The 22599-nt window shown below is 46.9% G+C and overlaps 1 protein-coding gene across 1 annotated transcript in view; it reads right to left on the bottom strand.

Annotated features, from left to right (window-relative positions):
* Window positions 1–22599, bottom strand: part of Slc4a8 (solute carrier family 4 member 8) — a 65078-nt gene that overhangs the window by 32531 nt on the left and 9948 nt on the right. The window contains exons 2-10 of the mRNA XM_036207701.1: window positions 18942–19023; window positions 11604–11753; window positions 10709–10844; window positions 9701–9861; window positions 4560–4748; window positions 3633–3724; window positions 2413–2570; window positions 1533–1620; window positions 376–522 (exon numbers count right to left, since the gene is read on the bottom strand). Coding sequence (XP_036063594.1) covers window positions 376–522; window positions 1533–1620; window positions 2413–2570; window positions 3633–3724; window positions 4560–4748; window positions 9701–9861; window positions 10709–10844; window positions 11604–11753; window positions 18942–19023 — 1203 coding nt within the window. The remainder of the gene's footprint in view (window positions 1–375; window positions 523–1532; window positions 1621–2412; window positions 2571–3632; window positions 3725–4559; window positions 4749–9700; window positions 9862–10708; window positions 10845–11603; window positions 11754–18941; window positions 19024–22599) is intronic.

Genomic DNA, 22599 nt, shown 5'->3' with positions numbered 1-22599 from the left:
CATATAGGAGCTCTCTTCCCATCCTTAGTATGTCAGAGAACCATCTGGAAGCCTATTTGCTCTTTCATTATACCGTGTCTTTCTCACTTGATTATTCTGTATATAATGTACTTCTAAGAAATATTTTCCCTCTCCCTCTGCCATTCTCCATCAGTCCTCCCCAAGTTTGGCTTAACATCTACTCCCAGTTAACAATGGCATCTCATCACATCCAAGCCTACCTGCTATTGTAGGTTAATCTTTTATTCCTAGGTCTGACATTCAAGAACTCCCAAATAGGGACATGTCTCGGTATATTCAGCACAAACACACATAATTTTGCTTGTCTATGGAAGGAACAGCACCCACCAATAGCTTAGATGATGCATACGTTACCTGGGAAGGGACATTTTTGGGTGGCTCAATTCTAATGGATGGGTCCCACTCCCCCGGAGGGAGTACTGTCACCTGGTCCAGGAACTCGTCAATCCCTGCCAGGAGGTCATCTCGCTCCTTGGCTTTATAAGCCACATCATGAAAGATCTATAGGAGGGAAAAAACTCAGGAAAACTCAAACTTATTTTATTTACAACACTCTCCAATGAATAGTGATAAATGGATACAGCCTTTTGGTTTTTTTTTAATCTCTGGCATGGACATCTAAGACATAAAACTCAGTGCTTAAAGAGGTACGTGGATTTTAAAAGGAACCTAAAGTGGAGTGTGGAGGCGTATGTGCCTGTGAAGGCAAGTACACCAAAGGCTACGGCAGGAGGATCACCGCAAGTGAAAGGCGAAGCTGGGTTACAGAGTGAGATCCTGTGTCAAGGAGATAAGATACAACTCTAAAGTCATTCTATTATCTCCACAGGAGAAAGAGTGAGACACACAGACACTCTGTTAGTCATGTTTGAAACTAGACGGACTTACTAATGGACGTCTTCTGTGAAAGAACAAGAGAGAGATCATAAACTCAGCCCACGCTTCTCCCCTTGGAAACCCACTGCCCAGCAGTCCTCACCAGGGCCAGAACAATGGTGTGGGCAGACACTTCCACCTGACACCACCCAAGGACACATCCTGACCTTATGCAAACCGCTCTCCTTTCCATGGAACAGGAGCATTTCTTTATGCAAATAACTTCACTGTATCTAATTCACCATATTCTCTAGAAAGGTAACCCAGGCTTCATGAGTTACATTAAATAGGAATCTACACATTCTACCTGGCAATAATAATTCTCCCAGAAAATGATTTCTCTGCATCCTTGTTCACTTAAAAGAGTCAAGCGGCCATAACGGTACATGCTTATAATCCCAGCACTGGGTGTTCAAGGCCAATCTGGGCTACATGTTAAGAATCTGTCTATAAATAAACAAACAAGAGATGGCACAGCCAGCAAAGTCTCCAGAGGCTCTTGAATGGCTCTCAGGAAAGTTCTCAGAATGCTGTGACAGTCATTATTTTATCCCCAACAACACACACAGTTTCTGTACCAGAGTAAATGCTTAATATTATGAGATGAGTGAATAGAAGGCAGAAATGGCGGGTACCTCATCTGTCATGATGGTGGCCATGGATCTGCCGATCTCATGGTACTGCTGACCTTTTCCTACTGGACCCAATAAGATAAACAAAAATCTGCCAAAACACGCAAAAAAAAAAAAAAAAAAAAAAAAGGGAGTTACGTAAATAAAGGCAGAGAAGTACATCTTATCCACTCTAGACAGTAATCTCTCTCCCCCACTACCACACAGAGTATCACTGCCTTCAATGAGAACATGTACTAACATGCAGCAGAACATCACAGTGCTATGGCCAAACAGCATCCTGAGCTATTTATACAACATCATTCAATACTGTGGCTGGCTGGGTTTCTTAGAGTTACCATAAGACGTGATTCCTAGCAATAGAAAGGGTGTCTTTTCAAAACACTGCACTGCTGTGTAAATTCCAGGTCATTTAATTCCCGTTCATTGTTCTAATAAGAAAATGATAGGGAAAGGGAGGGATAAGAAGTAGAGATGACCAGCCCCGGAGAGGAGCCTGAATTGTGTTCTGGACATCTGAGCACTCTCTATAATTAGTGGGGCTCTGAATCACCGCGTCACCACCTCAGGGCACACAAACAGCCAAGCCCTGCCAGCGCTGTGGAAAGATATCAGTACCTTTGCCTAGAAACAGTTCCCTGGATACTGCTCTCTCAAACTGGGAAAGGGGGACCGAGGCCTCCTGGTGAGACAGGCCACTGGTCCCTGCCGGACTTGACTGTTCTCTAGGCTCCTTTTCCAAGGCCAACAGTACTCCATGGTCACAGCCCCCAGCCCCAGCCCCACCCCCAGCCCGCTTTCATAGCTCTCTCCAAAGAGCCAGCCCTAACTTCTGGTACTAACTAGCTTCCGGCACCAGGGCTGGCAAACATCTCCCAGTTACCTTGTCGGGATGGGCACTTCTGTCAGGCCCGAGAGAAGCACAGCTGGGGAGAGCCTCACAAAGGCCACGATGGGCCGGTCCAGAGTGTCCACCTCTCCAACCAGGACATTGGAGGCCTCTGCCCCAGTGGGGATTTTTTTCATGAAATGAAGGTCCACCTGGAAGTGCACAAGCTGTCAACTTCAGGGCCAATCACGCTCCTCACACCTTCCAGTGCATTGTGTCACTCGGGGTTAAAAAAGGGTTCTCATTGTTTTATTTGATCTCTACAAAAACCCTGAATGGAGGTATCACAGATTTTATCAGTCCCACTATTTAAAAACAAAGGGGTAAAAAAGTAATTAATATTCAGGGAGAAAATGGTATCTAGAATTACAGAGCTTAGAATACAGATACATATTTATTTATAATTTATAATTTAGTGTGTGTGGTTTTTTTTTCTTTTCTTTTTCTTTTTTTTTTTCCCCTTTGGTTTTTTTTGAGACAGGGTTTCTCTGTGTAGACCAGGCTGGCCTCGAACTCAGAGATCTGCCGGGCTCTGCCTCCCAAGTGCTGGGATTAAAGGCTTGCACCACCACCGCCTGATGTGTATGTCTACATATGCTGTAGCCCATGTGTGCAAGCCAGAGAACACCTTGTAAGAATCAGTTCTGCCCTTGCACTGTGTGGGTTTCTGAATGGAATTCAGATCATTCGGCAGCAACACCTTTATCCACTGCGCCACCTCAGGAATGATAGTTTAAATCCACCATGCTCTTCAGAGAGGAGGTGCCTCAGAAGCTCTGGGTCATGTTATTTCTCTTTTCAAATCCCTAACCAGTTCATCAGATACAGCAGTCACAGCCCCCAAGAAGAGTCCGAAACATTAGGAGCTTTAGGAGGCATGCTGTGTGTCAACTTGAAGATGAGAAGGAACCGCCGAGCATCAGATACCCTAAAGCAACTAATGAATGGGGGATCTGGTGAGTAAAGCCTCAGGAGTGGTCTGTCTTCACTATGCTGAGCCTGGAAGGACACACTGAGGAGCAAGGCTCACCCAGGCTGTGTGTTCGAAGGGCAAAGACTAAGAAGATGGCATCCCTTTCCACAGCAGCAGCGCTGGTCTTGGGGAAAAGGTCATGAAACATTAGCGCTTACCAGATCCCAGAAAGAGTCTGAAGACACTGGGCTCCACTACAGACAACCTGAGCCTAGAAGCCAGCTTGCCATGTCCCCCTCACCTTGCTTAGATCCACAGGACTGTGTTCACAATTCACTCCATTTTTCACTTCCAGATTGTTAGCTGGAGCAGATTGAGGAGAAACAGTCTGACCTGTTTTGGAGAAAGTCAAACAGAACCTGCTAAGGGCTTGCCTTTCCCCTCTGACACAGACGGTCCTCAGAGCCAGCTTGTGACTTCTAGAGGCTGGCAGGTCTACGAAGCAGGGTCCACTCACACCTGTCTCCACACTCAGTACTAAGAGGAAGGTGATCCTCCTTCACCTTCCTCTCTAGAGGCAGTGACCCTTAACCCCAGTGCATGAGGACCTCCACAGTTGGCCAGCATAGGTCTGCACTCGATTTAGTAAATGAGGAGATATTACAGAGGAGGCCTTGCCCAGCCACAGCAAGAGAGGCAATTAGCAGCTGGAGGACCTTGCAACCCACCTGTGCCTGGCACAGGCTTTGGACATAAGTTAACTCACAGAAACCCCATAATAAATGGAAGGAGGTGCTGTCATTGTCCTTACTGAAGTAAGTTGTGAAGAGCTTTAAGAGACCGTCCAGAGCCATATACTCTCCAGGTGGGAGGCCAAAAGCACAGACCACACTATGGTGTTCTGTGTCTAAGCAAAGACTTTCATTTAGTTAGAAAAGACTGCAACTCACCTTCTCTGGCCCCAGATCATGATCAATGTGGACATTCTCCCCAAAGCTACACCCTCTCTGGAAGCATGCAGGGAATATTTCCCTCATCTTGGAGATCTACTTGGCATGCTTTCCAAGCACACAAGGGAGAGATGGTACCGTTTCCCAGCTGCCCGGCTTACCACCGTCCAAAAATTCAGGGGTCTGTGTGTCATGGCCTCTACCCTCTAGTAACTGCATCTCCAACTAGTCCCCAAATGTGTGGTCAACAAAGAGAAGCAGACTCAAATCCGTCGTACCATCTCTATCCATGGAATGTGGGTCAGATTGCTTCTTGCCAACCTCGGCGAAGGAGCGGACGATGGGGATGAGGTTGTTCCTCCTTCTCTCCTTCTGATGGTGGTGCTTCTTGAGAAGGGCCTCCCGCACTTTCACCCTCATACTGTCATTCAGGTCACTCAACAGTTCTTGCTGGTCCAGGATCAGGTCTGGAAAGCACACATGCACAGCAGCATTCACACTGAGCTCAGGAACCCAGGGGAATGGCGTCAGGTGGGAATGGCGTCAGGTGGGAATGGCGTCAGGTAGCTGGGGAAGGGGTGACAGAGGCAGGCTGCTCTACTAAGGTCACCAAGGTGGTCTCAGCTCCCCGTCCGGATGAGCGTTTGGTTTCTGCAGCTGTGAAACACTGTCCTTTGTTTACTTAACAACGAAAACACATTATTTAGAGATGGGAGTCACTATACTATGAGGGCTGGTCATGAATTCCTGAGCTAATGTGACCCTTCTGCAAAAGTGGGGCTTACAGGAGCTGGAAAGATGGCCCAGTGGATAAGAATACTGGATGCACTTACAGAGGACCTGGGTTCAATTCCCAGCACCCACACGATGGCTCACAGACACCTGTATTCCAGTTCTAGGAGACCCAAGACCCTCTTATAGTTCCCAAGGGCATACACATGCAGTCAAAGTTTATATATATAAGTATATATATATAAAATAAAATTAATTAATTAAAAAATTTTAAAGGTAAGACTTACATGGTGACATATGTCATTATGCTTAGCTCAAATCATTGGGGAACAAAGCCTATTAAGTATTTAATACATACCTAGAACTACACCATGAGCTTTACATCCATTATCTCTACAATACTCACTAAAATTGAAAAAGTGGATATTTTTATGACATTTTTTTTCTATTTTTAAAATATTTATTTTTTTCTTTGTGTGTGTGTGTGTGTGCACGAGCGCCACATGTGTGCAGGTGCCCAGGAAGAGAGTTATCAGATCCCCTGAGGCTGGAGTTACAAGTGGCCGTGAGCCACACATTGTGATTCTGGGAACCAAACTGGAGTCCTCTGGAAGAACCGCAAATACTCTTAACTTCTGAGTCAGAGTGTTCTTCCATATAAGGAATAAGGAAACCAAGGAACGCTTGTTACAGAAGTCCTCAAACTCTCACACCTTCTAAGTGGGAGAGCAAGGATCATATCCAAGCCTGGCTGACTCCAAAGCCTATGATCACCTCTAATTCTATTATCCCTTCTCCCAAGAACTCAGCCCTGATGCAGCTGTCAGGGCTACTGCAGCTATAAGCTCCAGGGGCTACCGGAAAGTGGAGCCCGGAGGAAAAGTTAGTGGAGCTGGAGAGGTGTCAGTGGTCAAGAGCATGGGCTGCTCTTCCAGAGGATCTACAAGCAGGCAAAACACACAGATATGAATTGAAATAGTAAGTTTTAAAAGTGTATTTAAGGGTTTGGGGATTTAGCTCAGTGGTAGAGCGCTTGCCTAGCAAGCACAAGGCCCTGGGTTCGGTCCTCAGCTCAAAAAAAAAAAAAAAGTGTATTTAAGTTACAACTGCTCACTGAAGGCAATTACCAGCACTTAAACTATCAAGCCCAATGACTGGGGAGAATGATTACTTGTTTCTGTCAGCAGGACGCTAGATACATGTCTAAATGTCTAAGCTTCAGACCCTACACATCATTCCTAGTTCCATTATTCTTGACCCATCTGACTTCGGAATTACATGACCACCCTCTACTCTGTCTCCCCATCCACAGAGAGGTACAGCACCGGAGTCTCAACACTCCCGGGAAGGTTGTCACTGCAGGTAGCTTCAAGTAGTTGGTCTTCCCACCTTCCTGTACTTCCTAAGTCCTGGGGCCACAGGTGTGAACAGTCAATAAGTGCTGGGGCCACAGGTGTGAACAGTCAATAAGTGCTGGGGCCACAGGTGTGAACAGTCAATAAGTGCTGGGAACACAGATGTGAACAATCAATAAGTGTTAGGAACACAGGTGTGAACAATCAATAAGTGCTGGGGCCACAGGTGTGAACAGTCAACAAGTGCTGGGGCCACAGGTGTGAACAGTCAATAAGTGCTGGGAACACAGGTGTGAACAGTCAGTAAGTGCTGGGATTACAGGTGTGAACAATCAGGACCAGGTTCCTGCATATTTAACCTTTATAATGACTGATTTCTTCCTCCTATTAGTAAGCTCATGCTTCTGAATCCTTCATCTTAAAAGGAAAAAAAGTTCTAACCAGGCCCCTCTTCCATGTACTGTTTTTCACTTTTCTCTTCCCACTAAAAATTCTCAAAAGAAGAAAAATCATAATTCAAGAATGACCTGCAGTTCCCACTGGGTGCCAAAGGACCACGGAAAATCGTTTCTACTCTGGGCCTTTAGGAACACAGCCTTACCTATAACTCATTTCAGATTGCTGGCTTCCAAATGTATTGTTTGATTGGTTTTATTTTGAGATGAGATCTTGCTACAGGCTGGTCTTGAACTTATCTACTTGCCTTAACCTCTGAGTGCTGGGAATACAGGCATGAGCCACCACATATGTGGCAATGTGTCACAGCAGTCCTAGCAGGCTAACAGACTCGGTGGTCCTTATACGGTTGTCATCTCACCTCCTATAGGCACTCCTGAGTCTCAGTTTCCAAGGAGGACACTCTTCTTTCTTTAAATGGCTGGCGTGCCCACCCCCACTTCTGACCTCATTCTCAACTGCCCTTAAGACTGTGAGCACCAAACGCCTATGAACCAATGACTGAAAACTACATTTCAGTTCAGATCTATCTCAAGAGTCACATCAGAGCTCCAGTCACCTACAGACATCATCTGGATGTCCTCACACCCTAAAACTCAGCAAGCACAAAATGAAACCCATCCTCTTTCCCACCCACCAGACCTGCTGATGTTCTAGGCATCTAGCCATAAGCCAGAATTCTAACACTCTTCCCTTTTTACCCAAAACCAGTCCATCAAGTCATCCCCATCAATTCTACCTCCTGAATTGCACTGGAAACCATCTCTTGCCGCACCGCCCACTGAAGAAACTCTAGTCTACAGAAATGTGGCAAACATGGCTCCGGCAGGCCTTCTCCTCATTCCCTCAGCCTTGCTAAAAACCATTAGATCACCTTCCTAAAGCTACCCACTAAGGTCTAGTCCCTGATTTCACCACTTCCTCCTCCCGAGGCTGACCATCAAGGTCCAGCTATCAAAGTACTGAAGTCCACCAATCAAAAGCCCCCTTTGGCTCACCTAATTAACACGCCCAATTAAAATTAAACATCTCATCCTAACACGGGGTTTCCCAATTTACCTTTATAAGCCATCATTTGTCCATGGGCCACATCTGTCTCCTCTCTATCCAGAGGCGGCCCACTGTCCCTCTGGGAGAAATACTGCCTTTCCTTTGTCCCCTTCCCTTTCTCTCTCATCCCATCTCCTTTACCACTGCATCCCAGCCCAATCCAACACAGACCTCCCTCTTCTTCTCCTAAAATTACACCTGCAAGGTCATTTGCTGCTGTTTTCTGCCTGAGTCAGACAGCGGTCATTTTAACTTTTCTTCCCGCTTACTAAAGGATCACTCTGTGGAAACAGGTATTCGGATGTGGTCGGGAGGCAGCCCCACCCCCACCCCACCCCCACACCCCCTCCATGCGGGGATGGGTCTCCTTCCTGTACCATCTCGCCTGCTCTGACCCAATGGCCTGGTTCACTCTCCTAAGCCCCATCATCTTTCTCTCAGCTAATTTCACCAGGCACTACCCTGCCAGGACGTCTGCAGGATTTCCTCACTGTGTATGTTATCATGCCACTAACTCCCTGGGGTTCCTCCACCCACAACAGGCCACAAACGTTCTTGGGAGCCTTCGCAGGCATTTAGACACAGAGCTAGAAGTCAGTGAAATACAGATGTGACCTGGTCGGAACACAGTCCAAGAATGGAGTTGTGTGAAGAAAGATTTCTGAATGCTTGTGGAAAAACTCCAAGAAACCAAGACTCTTGTCTTGTGACCTCAGTTTCTTCAAAAACACAGAACTGTTCTTGGACTGTGCTTTGTTCCCCTTCCGGGTGTACTGGATAGACGTTTACTTCAGATTATTCATTACGACTGGCTATTGTTATCTGTTAGCCTCTACAGAAAATCATGTTTTTGCCACATGCCGTGTGCAGCTCACCTGCTGCACTGCCCTCAGGGCATAAACTGTATAACTCATCTGATGTTCATTTTGGGTTCCATTCTCCCAGGTTCCACTGCCTCTAGAGCAGTAAACAGGACCGTGATACAGAACTCACTTTTTTTTTTTTTTTTTAAATTTCCACTTTCCCCACAGTTGGTGGTACATCTGGGGCACCACCTTCCAAAGGAGTTGACAACAGGATTCCATCAGTACTGACCTCCGGCCCCCGAGCCCCCAAAGGTCCTTAGAGAGGCCTAATAGATACTTGGAATGGAGACATCTTTACTCTGTCCAGCAGAACAGCGTCCATCTGAGGGGAAAGGGTCCAAATGCAGCCAGGTACTCTCCAATGCTGCTCCCACACACGGTATCTTAATATCCGTTCACATCAGATCCAGCAGACAGGTTTCCCTGTATGCTGTGCTGGAGCATGGGAATGCTATGGCTCACTTCCCTGCATATCTGTTCTAGATGATGTATTTTGTACTTTTAAATCTTTAATTTTCTTCTTAAAGTTATTATTATTGTTGTTGCAATCATTAGTGTATGTGTTTGGTGAAGGTGTGCGCCATGGCTCGCACGCACGTGTGTGTGTGTGTGTGTGTGTGTGTGTGTGTGTGTGTGTGTGTTTGATGAAGGTGTGTGCCATGGCGTGCTCATGGAGGACAGAGGACAACCCCCATCAGCTCTTCCAGCCTGGCTGCCTGGGGTGGAACCCAGCTTGCCCAGCAAATGCTTTTCCCCACTGAGCCATCTCAACAGCCCTTCAATTTTCTTTCTTTCTTTCTAGCTCCATTGTTCTGTTCAGTTTTGCTTAAGATAAAGTGTCACTGTACAAGGCAGGCCTCAAACCTGCTTCAGCCCTTCCTGCTTCCGGGAATACCTGAATGCTGGCCCCTCCTCCGTCTGAGCTTACCCAGGATGCCTCTGCCCTTTGTTTAGGCTTACCTGAGATCTCTTCTATGCTGCTTGCACGCATGTCCAGAAGGACAGTGCCGTTGATGAGGCAGCTCCTTAGCTCAAACAGACTGTGCAAGGAGAGAGTTGCCACGTAGGGCTTGCTCCAGCGCTCTCCCCCATCTTCAACGTCCTCTTCAAACTTCAGCCACCTGCAGACGAGGATGAGAGGCCACAGACAGAAGATGGGCTTTTCAAGAGAGCAGAATACCTGAACGGCACAGAGAAGGCTGCAGCCCTAGTCTGAGTCCAGACACAGAAGAATGGAAAAAAGAAGCCGTGGCACAGTGCCAATCTAATCCCACCCCCACCCCCTTTTTGTTTGGTTTGGTTTGGTTTGGTTTGGTTTGGTTTGGTTTGGTTTGGTTTTTCGAGACAGAGTTTCTTTGTGTAACAGCCCTGGCTGTCCTGGAACTAACTGTAGACCAGGCTGGCCTCTGCCTCCTGAGTGCTGGGATTAAAGGCGTGCCCCACCAATGCCCAGCCCCAATCCCATTTTTATTTAAAGACAAATCTAAAATTACAAACACGTGTGTGTGTGTGTGTGTGTGTGTGTGTGTGTGTGTATAAGACCCCAAAAATATTCCTTGTTCTATCCTTGTAGCAGTAGGGCTGAAGGTAACTGTCATGTTCTTCCTTTTGCTTATCTTTATTTTCTAATTGTCTATAATAAGACTGACTTTTAAAAACCTAATCTATATCATTATATCATTGACAAGCCACATTAATTAAATAATAACATTTTTATCAGGACTTTTTATGACTTCAGAAGTCACAAAGACAGAAACGTAAAAGACTGCCTTTCACTTGGTATCAGGCCAGCTGGCCTGTTTAATTCTCGTGGCCCACGAGGAAAGACCACAGTAGTGCAGGCACCAATGCCACACCAATGGGAGCTGGAGCCAGGCCTCCTCGTTACCGCTTCACCCATGACAGTAGGCCTGTCACTTGCAGAGAGGTGTCCCCTAAGCCCCTGCCTGGGTTACCGCAGGGCCTCACCTGGCTGTCTCCTTCCATTCAGCATCTTCCCCGTCTCTCATACATATCTCATCCAGCTCTGTGAAGAGCTCATGAGGCACGTGCTCTTCATCCTCCTCGGTGCCAAGAATGAACTGAACACGCTGAGATGGGGTGTCTAGAAAGCCAACCAGAGAAAGGTCTGGATGTGTATCTATCCTCCAAGTCAGAACAGAAATAGCACTCTGCCTAACCGCTTTGGGAATATATAGAAGATGTCCTGAATACAGATTTAAAGTTCCTTTGTTCTTAGAGAGAAGGCTATTCTGTGGAAGCATTTAACCAAGAGAGCAGAATTATGAACTAAGACCACTCACAGAAGTCCCATGAGAACTCAAAATCAGGATTGGAGAGATGGCTCAGCAGCTAAGAGCACTGGCTGCTCTTCCGGAGGACACGGGTTCAGTTCCCAACACCCACATGACAGTTCACACCTGTCTAACTCCTGCCCTGGGATTCTGACGCCCTCTTCTGGCCTTCAAGGGCACCAGGCATGCATGTGGTATACAAACATACATGCAGGCAAACCACCCAAACATGTAAAAGTAGATTTTTTAGTTTTCTAGAAACCTGACAAATTTTAAATAGCAAAGGATTACTTATAGTGCTGACTGGGGTGTGGAAATGTCAATTTCAGGAAGACATTTTCAGTTCTTAGAAGCATTCTTTCCTCTTGGGAACCCTAGCCAAGGGCTAGAGAATCAAGGCCACCTGCCTATGCCTCCTGCATTCCCATAAATCTCCACACCACCCTGTCATGGACACTGGTCCTCTCCCCCCCAGGGTGTTACCCCGTCTCCCCCCAGGGTGTTATCCCCTCCCCCCAGGGTGTTACCCCCTCCCTCCACAGTGTTACCCCCTCCCCCCAGGGTGTTACCGTGGGCCAAGGCTTCCAGACTCTCTTCCCCCTGGCTGGCTCCTTTGCCCCGCCCTCCTCGTCTCCGGTGCTTCTGGCCATGAGTGCGGTGGTGCCGATGGCCCTGCCTGCCCAGTGGCATCCGAACCCCCACATACAGAGTTCTATGACCTGAATGGAAACAGAAGACCTATGGAGAGAACTCCTCTTACAAAAGGAGTCTAGCCTAATTAAGAGCAAAACATCTCCGACCTTTGTATAGGCACTTCCCGGAATGATTAAACGGCACACACCCCAGGACTAGAGACAGTAACCACAGAGTTGACAGTGTCTTCTATGTCCTGCACACAGCTATAACCTCACACGGATGCTGTGACAACCAAAGGAACCAACTGTGCTCCATTATGTGCACTAGCTGTGAGAGTGGGAGCCTGGGAGCCTGGGAGGGCATAGCAGGTCACACAGCAGAGCATGGGAACGGAGCCTTGGCGTGAGCAAGGCTCTGGGAGGAGGGTGGAGGAAGGAGGGAGGGGGAAGAGGGAGGGGGAAATGACTCACAAACTATGAATATATGTGTGTGACTTTTTGCTATTACAAAAGCAACATGAATGATTTTAAAGAGGCAAGCCCTGTATGGTGACCGTGGCAGGTTTTGACAGAGAGGCTGTTAGCACAGTCAAGGACCCAGTAAGCCCACCCAGGCTCAAAGGTCCATTTCAGCACTGGCTAACAGTCTGAGCATGAGCAAGCCAGCCAGTCTCTCTGATTAATCCTTTCAAAGGAACACTGATGCTTACTTTTTTTAACTCATGGGGTTATCAAGAGCAGCAAATAAGATAACACATGGGAAATGCTCAAGGCCATGCTGGGAACTGCAGACCAATGTGGTATTGTGTTCCCCACAATATTGTGCACCCTAATAAACTTATCTGGGGTCAGAGAACAGACAGCCACTAGAACAGAGCCAGAAATGGTGGCTAGAAAATGGGTCAGAGCAAGCCATAGCAGAAGTTGAGTGGTGGTGGTGCACAGCTTTAATCCCAGCACTTGGGAGGCAGAGCTAGCCGGATCTCTGAGTTCAAGGCCACTTTAGAAACAGCTAGGCAGGCGACACAGCCTTTAATCCCAGGGAGTGATGCAGAAAGTAGAAAGATAAATAAGACGTGAAAACCAGGCACCAGAGTTAGTTAAGCATTTAGTTAGTTAAGCATTTGGCTGGTTTAGCGTTCAGGCTTTGAGCAGCACAGTTCAGCTGAGAGGACTCAGAAGCTTGCAGTCTGAGGAAACAAGACCAGCTGAGGAACTGGCGAGGTGAGGAAACTGTGGCTTGTTCTGCTTCTCTGATCTTCCAGCATTTACCCCAATAACTGGCCTCAGGTTTGATTTTATTAATAAGAACTTTTAAGATTCCTGCTGCTGACCAGCTTCTGCACCATGGACTGCACAGCCAGGCTGCTGCAGACAAACCTTATAAATCAGGAGTGAGGCTGGATTTTGAGAGTTAAAGTCAGTGCACAGAGTGGAGAACGTGGAAGTAAGTGACTGACAGCAACCCCTTCTCGTCCCTCCCCCTGCTCCCAACTCCTCTCCTACACCCCTGTGGTGGTATTGTGTTCCCCGAAATATTGTGCCTGCTAATAAACTTATCTGGGGTCAGAGGACAGGACGGCCACAATATTAGGTTAGGCAGTGGTAGCACATGCCTTTAATCCCAGCACTCGGAAGGCAGAGCCAGGCAGAGCTCTGTGAGTTCAAGGTCACATTGGAAATAGCCAAGCATGGTGATTCACACCTTTAATCCCAGGGAGTGATGGCAGAAACCAGAAAAGATATATAAGGCGTGAAGACCAGAAACTAGCAGCATTTGGCTGGTTAAGCATTCAGGCTTTCGAGCAGCAGTTCAGCTGAGACCCATTTGGATGAGGACACAGAAGCATGCAGTCTGAGGAAACAAGACCAGCTGAGGAAATGGCGAGGTGAGGTAGCTGTGGCTTGTTCTGTTTCTCTGATCTTTCAGCATTCACCCCAATAACTGGCCTCAGGTTTGATTTTATTAATAAGAACTTTTAAGATTCCTGCTAGACAGCCCCTTTGATTTCATCCTCACCTGACTTCCTGCCAAGCCTGGAGCCCAGGATCAGCCTTGCTGTGCCCATTTCTACCTGACTCCTGCTGCTCTGCACACCACACCTTAGCTGCACCCACACTGTCTCCATGGTTCTCGGCATCTTTAGCCAGTGTCTTTGAATCCTACCTATGCCTGTCCCTGCCCTTTGACCCCTTCCTCCTCACCTTACTGAGAAGACAAAGGTCCTTTCATGGCAACTCCTCTGTCACAGTCTGGCTCCTCTCTGCCAGGCTCGGGAGCTCTCCACCCCATGCCTCCCACTCTGCTGCCCCTCCCCAGGTGGGACGAGGCCCTCCCTCTCCTCTCCATCCAGTCCTTCCATGGCTCATCTTTGAAGACTCCCACGACTGCAGCCCCCCACATTTCCCCTCTCCTTCCTTCTCCACCAAGAATCACGACTGGCCTCACTCCCTCTCCTTCCCAAGTTCTTGTTCCACGGCCTCTGGCTATGGCTTCTGTCTCTGACTTCTACTAAAGCTGCTGTCCACAGTGAGGACATCAGATGGCACTTAGTCACTAAGCTCTGTCATAGACATCTCCCAGTTCCACAGACTCTATGGAGACCCAGCATGCACCGGGTCTCCAGATGCCCGTCCGCCTTGATGTTCTGGGCCCCTTCAGCTCTCACGCTCTGCTGCCTGACTCCTTCGGATGCCTCATCACCCACCAGAGGAAGGGTCCACTCTTGACCCTTCTTCTCTCCTCTGTAGTGGTACCCATTCTTTGGATTTCAAGTTCACTTCTACACAGGACTCCCCAGACCCCTTGTTTTGAGTCTTTATGTATATCCCAGCTTGGCCTACCAGGCTGGCTTCATACAATTCTCCTGCCTCAGCCTGGGATTACAGGTGTACGCTACCATACAGCTTCAAATCTTTATCTACAGCAGTGGTCCCCAACCTTCCTAATGCTGTGACCCTTGAATACAGTTCCTCATGCTGTGGTGACCCCTAACCATAACACTGTTCTCATTGCTACTTCATAACCGCCATTTTGTTACTGTTATGAATTGTAGTATAAATAACTGTGTTTTCTGATGGTCTTAGGTGACCCTGTGAAAGAGTTGTTTGACCCCAAGAGGGGTCATGACCCATAGGTTGAGAACCACTGACCTACAATGATTATCATGCCCCAAAGCGAATTTAAGACCCTCTACCTTCAGAAGCCAAGCTCACTGTGGGCGTGGTATCTCACACCTAGCCCACCTTTCATCCTAGCCCACGAAAAGATGAAAACAGTTGGCTAAAACTTGGAAGTCAATCGGTGACACCGTGAGTCTGAGACTGGCCTAAACAATAGTCAAAAGAATCTAAGAGTGAAATGAGCCCATGTCTATGTCTGGGCCACCGCTGCGTAGATTCCTTGGAGGCTGGGAGAGGCCCAGCAGTGGACGTTCTGTTGCTCTTGCAGAGGGCCTGGGTTTCCCAGCAGCTCCACGGTGGCTCACAACTGTATGTATAAGACTGTTCTAGAAGAGCTCTCGATCTATGCTGGCCTCCACAGCACAGCACACATGTGATACAAGGACATACAAGCAGGGAAACACCCATACACAAAATAAAAATAAGTAATTTTCTTCAGCGTTCCCTCAGAGTCCAGCTCTACCTCTCTGCCCCTTTCACTGTGGTCCTGTAGATCAGGGATGTCAAGCCTTTCCCCGCTCCTACTCTGACAAAGCAGGCTCTTCTTCCTGCTTCCCATTCGAACTGAATGCTGCAGAGTCACCATCCTGGTTACAGACTGATCATAGTTCATCCTGTGAGTCCAGAACCCCTGTGCTCAGTTCTCAACCTCTTCTATGGATTTTCCTTCCTTTGGGACAAGTTTACATATTCAACATGGAAATAAATGACCTCTACAGGAACCAGGTGATCAGCTCAAGAGAGCTAAAAGAGTCATCCTACATGCTGGCCCAGAACGAACATTCTGGAAAACAATCCATGTGCCCTTCACCAGCACCAAAATGGCTGGTTCCAGCTCCCTCTGCCTTCCCCAGCTGCTGCATCCACAGCACTTTATTCTTTACCTCAGCCAGGCTGCCCTTCCTCAAGCCTGTTGGCGCCTTCTGCACATGCATTCACCCGAGTCACCGCCAACTCACCTGCCTCCTTGGCATTATCTCTAATTTCCTCGGTGAGAAGTGTGGTCACCTTCCTCCATGTTACCCTAGCTAAAGCTTTTCTCCTGCCCTTTTTTCTGCCTTACAGTACAGTTGAGCAGCTGCCTTATCCCAACTATGCACTTGTGAACTTCCAAGGTCCCGGCTTAGATCTCCTCCAGTACCTATATGTAACCAAGCACATTCTTCAGTCAATGTCAGACCGAGTCTACTGAAGCCATCAGCATGCAAATAAAGCATCCTAATTTAGTAAAACTTGTAAGAAAGATGTTGATGCTTTTAAAAATAAGAATGTACACATACACACACACACACACACACATACACACACACACACACACACACACACACACTCACATACTGAGAGCAGCCATGAATGAGAGACACTGGACCTTTGGAGCAGAAGAGAAAGCACAGGGATGAGGCCCCCCCAGAGCCGGGCTGTGGCACACTACTACCTGCGCAGCCGCGGTTTACCAGGCATTCACATGCCAACTCATTCGGGAGTCCTAATGCATACTCTGCTTACAGGGTAACTCAAAGTCAACAACCACAGGGGAAGTCCTACATCTGGGACAACGCACACCTCCTTAAAGTTACAGATATGACCAAGTGGTCCAGCCTTTGCTCAAGTGTATTCGAAGGCATAGTGCCGACACCAGGAGTCATAAACCTAGCACTTAATCAGGAGTAATGATCTGCCAGAAAAAATGGGAAAACCCATTCCTCTAACAGGAGTGCCCTGTTTTCCACAGAGGCTGAGAGAACTCTGAAATGTACTACTGACTGTCACTCGAGTTATCTTTGGAGTGCTGCTGTTCAAAAGCCTTCTCTAACAAATAGAATCAACTCATTCAAAAAGACCCACATCTACAGTCACTAACACCGTCTCTGAAAATGGTGTTAGGGAACGTGACAGAGCATATGAAATAAACTAGAAGGAAGACTCAGGATTTCTTAGCAGCCACAGAACCCTGAGTAATGCATGCGCATTACTGAATCAAAAAACAATTTATGGATTATCCATTAAAGCGGGGCCGGTTTTTTTCTCTCTGTGCCCTTAGGCAACACCACTACCCAGCATGCAGCTTCATCGAGTCCTGTATTTACACCTGGAGTGAGTGAGTCTGGTGGAACCCATAGCATGCCCAAGCCCACGGCAGCAAACCCACTCCCTCTCCTCTCCTTAGGCTTTGCTCTTGAGACATTTCAGGTCTGGGCATGGGAGGACTATTAGGTAGTATATTTTTTAAGTGCTAACAGAAGAAAGTCCAGTTTCCAGAAAGATCTTGTCATAAAAAGCCATTTCCCAGCCCCATGTCCTCCGATAACTGTCGTCCCATAGGTTGTTTTTCTAGCAGAGTAGAGCATGCACCAGACAGAGATGACATCATCTGGAGATGTCGCTCCCAACAGTGCCTCAGCTGACCTCGATGGATGGGACCTGGCCCTCAGAATCCAAGAGAGCTTGCCCAGATTTATTATTCTATTCCCAAGCACACAAAAAAGTATTTGTACACATCCACTTGGGGGGGGGGGGGGAGGACTAATGTCCATGGGTAAGTGCTGGAGGCCAACGGACCTGCTAGTGATGTACTTCAAGGTGTTGGGACAGCAGCAAGAAACGTCTGCACGGTGAGGCAGGGTGCCGGGGCCTGGAGGGGGAGGCTTTACCTGCCTTGCAGTAGTCTCCTCTACTAAAGAGGGTAATGGCACCAACATGTGTCTGGGGTACTGTGAGGACTACATTATGTTTTAAGTTTAAATTACTGAGGTTAAGGGATTTATAAAACAAAATTGCTTCTAACCTGTACCCCACTTGCCCTGGAATGCTGGGGCTGTTGTTCATGAACAACAAGGCACTGTTTCCACTTCTGTAAACAAGCTTGGTTGCCCCAACTGCACAGGATGTGCTTGATCTCAAGTAGATGGGAGGTACCTAGGCAGGAAATACGTCAGGATGTATGCTTGCCCCTGATTGGACAGAGGCAGGAAGTACACAGTCTTGTGGGTTTTGCCTTGATAAGCCCCTAGCTAGTGTAATTTGGCACCACACTCTGGTAATCCCGGGTATGGACCTGTCCAGTGTCCATCATCCTGGCCAGTATTTAATAAATCTTGCTTCAATTTTATCTCAGAAATTGTGGTAGTGGTCTTATTTTTGCCCGCTGGGAATAACAGCACTGAAGTAGGTACTTTATAGCAGCCGCCCTTCCCTCTGCAGTACTAACACCAGAGGCCTCCCGCAACAGCACACACTTCCTGCTCCCACATCTCCCTGTCCCTTCATCCATCTGGCCAAAATAACTTCCAGAACTTGACCTTGATCTACCCAAACACCACTGACTCTGCAGAGCCACACACACACAGGTCTTCACAGAGCCGGAGCCCGAGCTGAAGCCCGCCTCCCCAGGTTTCCTCCACTTCCCATCCAAAGGCCGAGTTTTCCCTGTAGTGGCACAAGGTTGATAAAACCCATGACGGGAACACTCAGTGCAGAGAAATCCTCACAGCCATCTGAGCAGCCGGAAGCTGCTGCAACCTTCAGTGTACAGTGGAAGCAACAACCATCTCACACGGAGCAGACATAGCTCCTTGCACAGGAACCTTCCTCCAGGATAAAGGAATGTCACCTCTAATGAGGAACCATGGTTGGGCAGGTGGAAGGAGAAGAAGCCAGGGGACAGTCGGGGACAAGAATGGCTCCTCCTGCCTCCATCTCACTGGGGTTTTTCCAAAACTTTGTGCTGAGAACTCCGAGTCTTTGCTGGTGTGTTTCTGCATTCCCTTTTCTTGTTTACATTTTTTTTTAAATCTGGTACAAATGGGCACAGTTAGAAAATGAAGAGCCAATAATGGAAACGTGGTTTTAAAAAATGGTTTTACAGCCAAACTGAACTTTTAAGCTGATGATATTCTATTTTCTTTTAAATTTGTATAGATACTTATCTTTCCGTGAAGTTATGAAGAGTCAGTGAACTAAATGAGCACCTCACATTCTCTGTGCACTATCTCATGCTGCCTACTGGGCCCCGGGATAAGCCTATCACACATGGGGGTGCTGTTATCTCTGCTCTTATTGCAAGACTAGGACTAAGAGGCAGGTTCTTACCTTCCAACTCTTCCTTCTCATAGTGGATGTTGAGAACTGTACTGGTCCCACCCTGGTCCACCACAGCCTCCTCATCTGGTCTCTGTTTGAAACAGATATGCAAACAGTTACAGAAATACACCGATATTCATGCATTCAAATACTTCAAACCAAGGCTCCTTTGAGATACCTGGAGGAGGAAAAGCAGTGGTTTACATATATTTTCAAGTTGGAACCTCACAATAACCAGGAGATGCAAACATGGCAGCCATTCTCTTTCCCATTCTGTGAGTAGCCTAGACCCAAAGCACATTAAATAACTATGCCTCAAGGTAGAAGGTAGTTAAGACTGAGCAGCTCCATCCTCTCCAGTGACCCAGCCACCTTCTGCAGAGCCAACACCAGCAGGCACTTGCCTTGAATGGCGACTGCCCCTCACTTCCAAACAAACCTAAGCCCTCAGTGTTTATGTCCCAATGACATACTGCAATTCTGCTTAGTAATGAAACATACACACAAGGGCTGGAGATGCAGACCAGGAGTTGTTAAGAGTGTGTATGCTCTCGCAGTTTCCAGCCCATAACTCCAACTCCAGGAGACTGACACCCTCTTCTGGCCTCCATGGCAACTGCACTCATGCACACATACTCACACACATAGACCTAATTCAAAACAAAACAAGCCAGGTGTGATACTGCATGCCCAATCTCAGCACTTGGGAGGCAGAGACCAGCCTGGTCTACAGAACAAGTTCCAGTTCAGCCAATGCTGCACAGTGAGACCCTGACTCAAATAGAAAAAATATTTAAAAAAGATTACAGCCGCCCCCATATAGCACAGAAATGTTTACATAGTAAGTGCTCACATGAACACTCACATGGTGAGTGCTCAGTACATCTATTTTTTTTTTTTTTTTAAGATTTTAGTTAGTTAGTTTATGTGCACTGGTGTTTTTTCTGCATGTGTATCTGTATGAGGGTGTCAGATCTCCTGGAACTAGAGTTATAGTTGTGAGCTGCCATATAGGTGCTGGGAATTGAACCCAGGTCCTCTGGAAGAGCAGCCAGTGCTCTTAACCCCTGAGCCACCTCTCCAGCTGCCAGAAAGACTTTCTTAAAATAATGTGACCACCATCCCTCCTTCCTCACAAGGCATCAACTTACTAAGACAAACACACTGAACTGATACTCTGGCACTTACTTTCCAGGTGTGTGGCTCTGGCCAGGCTACTTTACCACAGGGACACGGGCACACTCTCGCCTCCACGTGGGCCTGTGCTTCCCCCACGCTCTGCTCAGATCTCCAACTCACTCTTCAAAGTCCCCACTTTACCATGCTCATCTGTGGCCCCCAACACAACGCTGAAGACAGACAATCTAGCTCCCCAATGACAAGATATTTTTAATGAGATTAACTTAAATAAATTCTTAGAGAAATAGAATGTCAAATGTCACTTAGAGTGATTAATTTGATAATTTACTTTCATTTTAAAAATACGTTATTACTACTATGAAAAAAAAATCTCTAAGACAGAATACTAAGTTTTAGAGGCAAAGTGGAAAAAACTGTGACTTGCTACATTTTAACAAAGTAAGGGCAGCTGGAACATAAATGCCTGGTTATACTTTAGAATAAACGGGTCTGGACAGATGGCTCAATGGTGAAGAGCTGGCTGCTCCTCCAGGTTCAATTCCCAGCACCCACCTGACAGTTTACAGCCATCTATAAGCTCCAAGGAATCTAGCGCCTCTTCTGGCCTCACACATAGTACACAGACATGGACATGGGCAACACCCAGACACAAGGAAAAATATTTTTAAAAAAAATCTTAAAAAGAAAGAATATTTACAAAAGATTGATTTTTTTAAATGGTTTGTTTTTAATTTTATGCACATTAGTATTTTGCCTACATGTATGTCTGTGTGAGGCTAAGTTCCCTTTCTTTTGTTGTTGTGGTTTTTCGAGACAGGGTTTCTCATTGTAGTTTTGGTGCTTGTCCTGGATCTCATTCTGTAGACCAGGCTGGCCTCGAACTCACAGAGATCCGCCCGCCTCTGCCTCCCAGTGCTGGGATTAAAGGTGTGCGCTGCTGCCGCCCAGCTTCAAATCCCCTTTTTAAACAACTACTTACAAAGGAGAAAAAAAAAAAAAAAAGAAACAAAGACAGAAGGCAGCCTTCCTTGAATATCTTATGAATATTTTATATAAATTCAGGTTTAAGAAAGAAATTCTCAGGTATGGAGAGAAGGCTCACTCAGTGGTCAAGTATGCACTGCTCTTCCATAGAACCCAAGTTCAGTTCCCAGCATCCACTTTAGATGGCTTAAAATCACTGGTATTTTTTAAGTGTGGGGGTGTCTTTTATGAGTGGGGGTGTTTTTTACGTGTATGGGTGTTTTGCCTACATATCTGTGTACCCTTTATGTGCCAGATGTTGGGGGAGGCCAAAAGAGGGCATTAAGATCCCCTGGAACAAGGGATGAGATTGCTGTGAGCAGCCATGTGGGTGCTAGGAACTGAGCCTGGGTCCTCTGCATGAGCATCCAGTGTTCTTACCAATGAGCCATCTCTCCACCCAATGAGGAACCATTTTTAAGTGGAAAAACAATTGGCTTATTCTGCACGTGTTATCTGCTTACCTAGCTCATCCTTCAGGTCATCAGTTCCTCCCTCCCTCCCTCTCTCCTCCTTCCCTCCCAACCTTCTCCCTCCCACCTACCTTTCTCCCTCCTTCTTGATTTGTTTTTTAAGACAGGGTCTCAGTATGAAGCCCTGGCTGGCCTGGAACTCAGGACTCCACCCACCTCTGCTGGGTTTACAGGCATAGACCACCACACCCAACATGGCCATGAGTTTCTAACAGCTGGGAACACAGACCCCATCCTTGAGTGTCTCCTAGAGTCCAGCACAGTGGCTGACACTGTACTCAGCATGCACCCCTGCAAGCTCCAGGACAGGGTGCTGTTTCCTGCCCACCACTGAGCAGACAGTACCCAGGACAAATGTCCAGAACATGACAAGTAACTTCTAATGAATGACATTAGTTTCTGAATTCTTTATATGTCATCATAGAGTCTCCTGAAACCAGGTGAAATGTTATATAGAAGTAATTTTGTTGTTGTTAATGTTGTTGCTGTTTTTGAGACAGGGTTTCTCTGTGTAGTTTTGGTGCCTGTCCTGGACCGCCCAGCTTATAGAAGTAATTATGTTGGCTACCAAGCTAGTTTTTAATATCCAGAATCACTTATAACAGTCGGCACTCTCTCAACAGACAGCTGGCACAGCACAGGACAAGGTGGGAATATGGAGAGGGAGGAAGGGAGGTAGAAGGCAGATTTCTCCAAGACTATAAATCAAGAGGCCTGGAGGAAGGAAAAGGGAAGGGAACTATATTATAATCTCAAAATATAAACTAAGTTACAATAATTTTAAAAGCACATCTTTAACATTAAAAATATAAAGAGTATAGCTGGCGGTGGTGGCGCATGCCTTTAATCCCAGCACTCGGGAGGCAGAGGCAGGTGGATCTCTGTGAGTTCGAGGCCAGCCTGGGCTACAGAGCTAGTCCAGGAAAGGTACAAAGGTACACAGAGAAACCCTGTCTTGAAAAAAAAACAAAAAACAAAAAAAAAACCAAAAAACAAAAGAAAAAATATATATATATAAATAAAGAGTAAAG

Source organism: Onychomys torridus, chromosome 16, assembly GCF_903995425.1.
Source record: "Onychomys torridus chromosome 16, mOncTor1.1, whole genome shotgun sequence".
In the NCBI taxonomy this organism is placed as follows: domain Eukaryota; kingdom Metazoa; phylum Chordata; class Mammalia; order Rodentia; family Cricetidae; genus Onychomys; species Onychomys torridus.
This window is presented reverse-complemented; position numbering and strand designations above follow the sequence as displayed.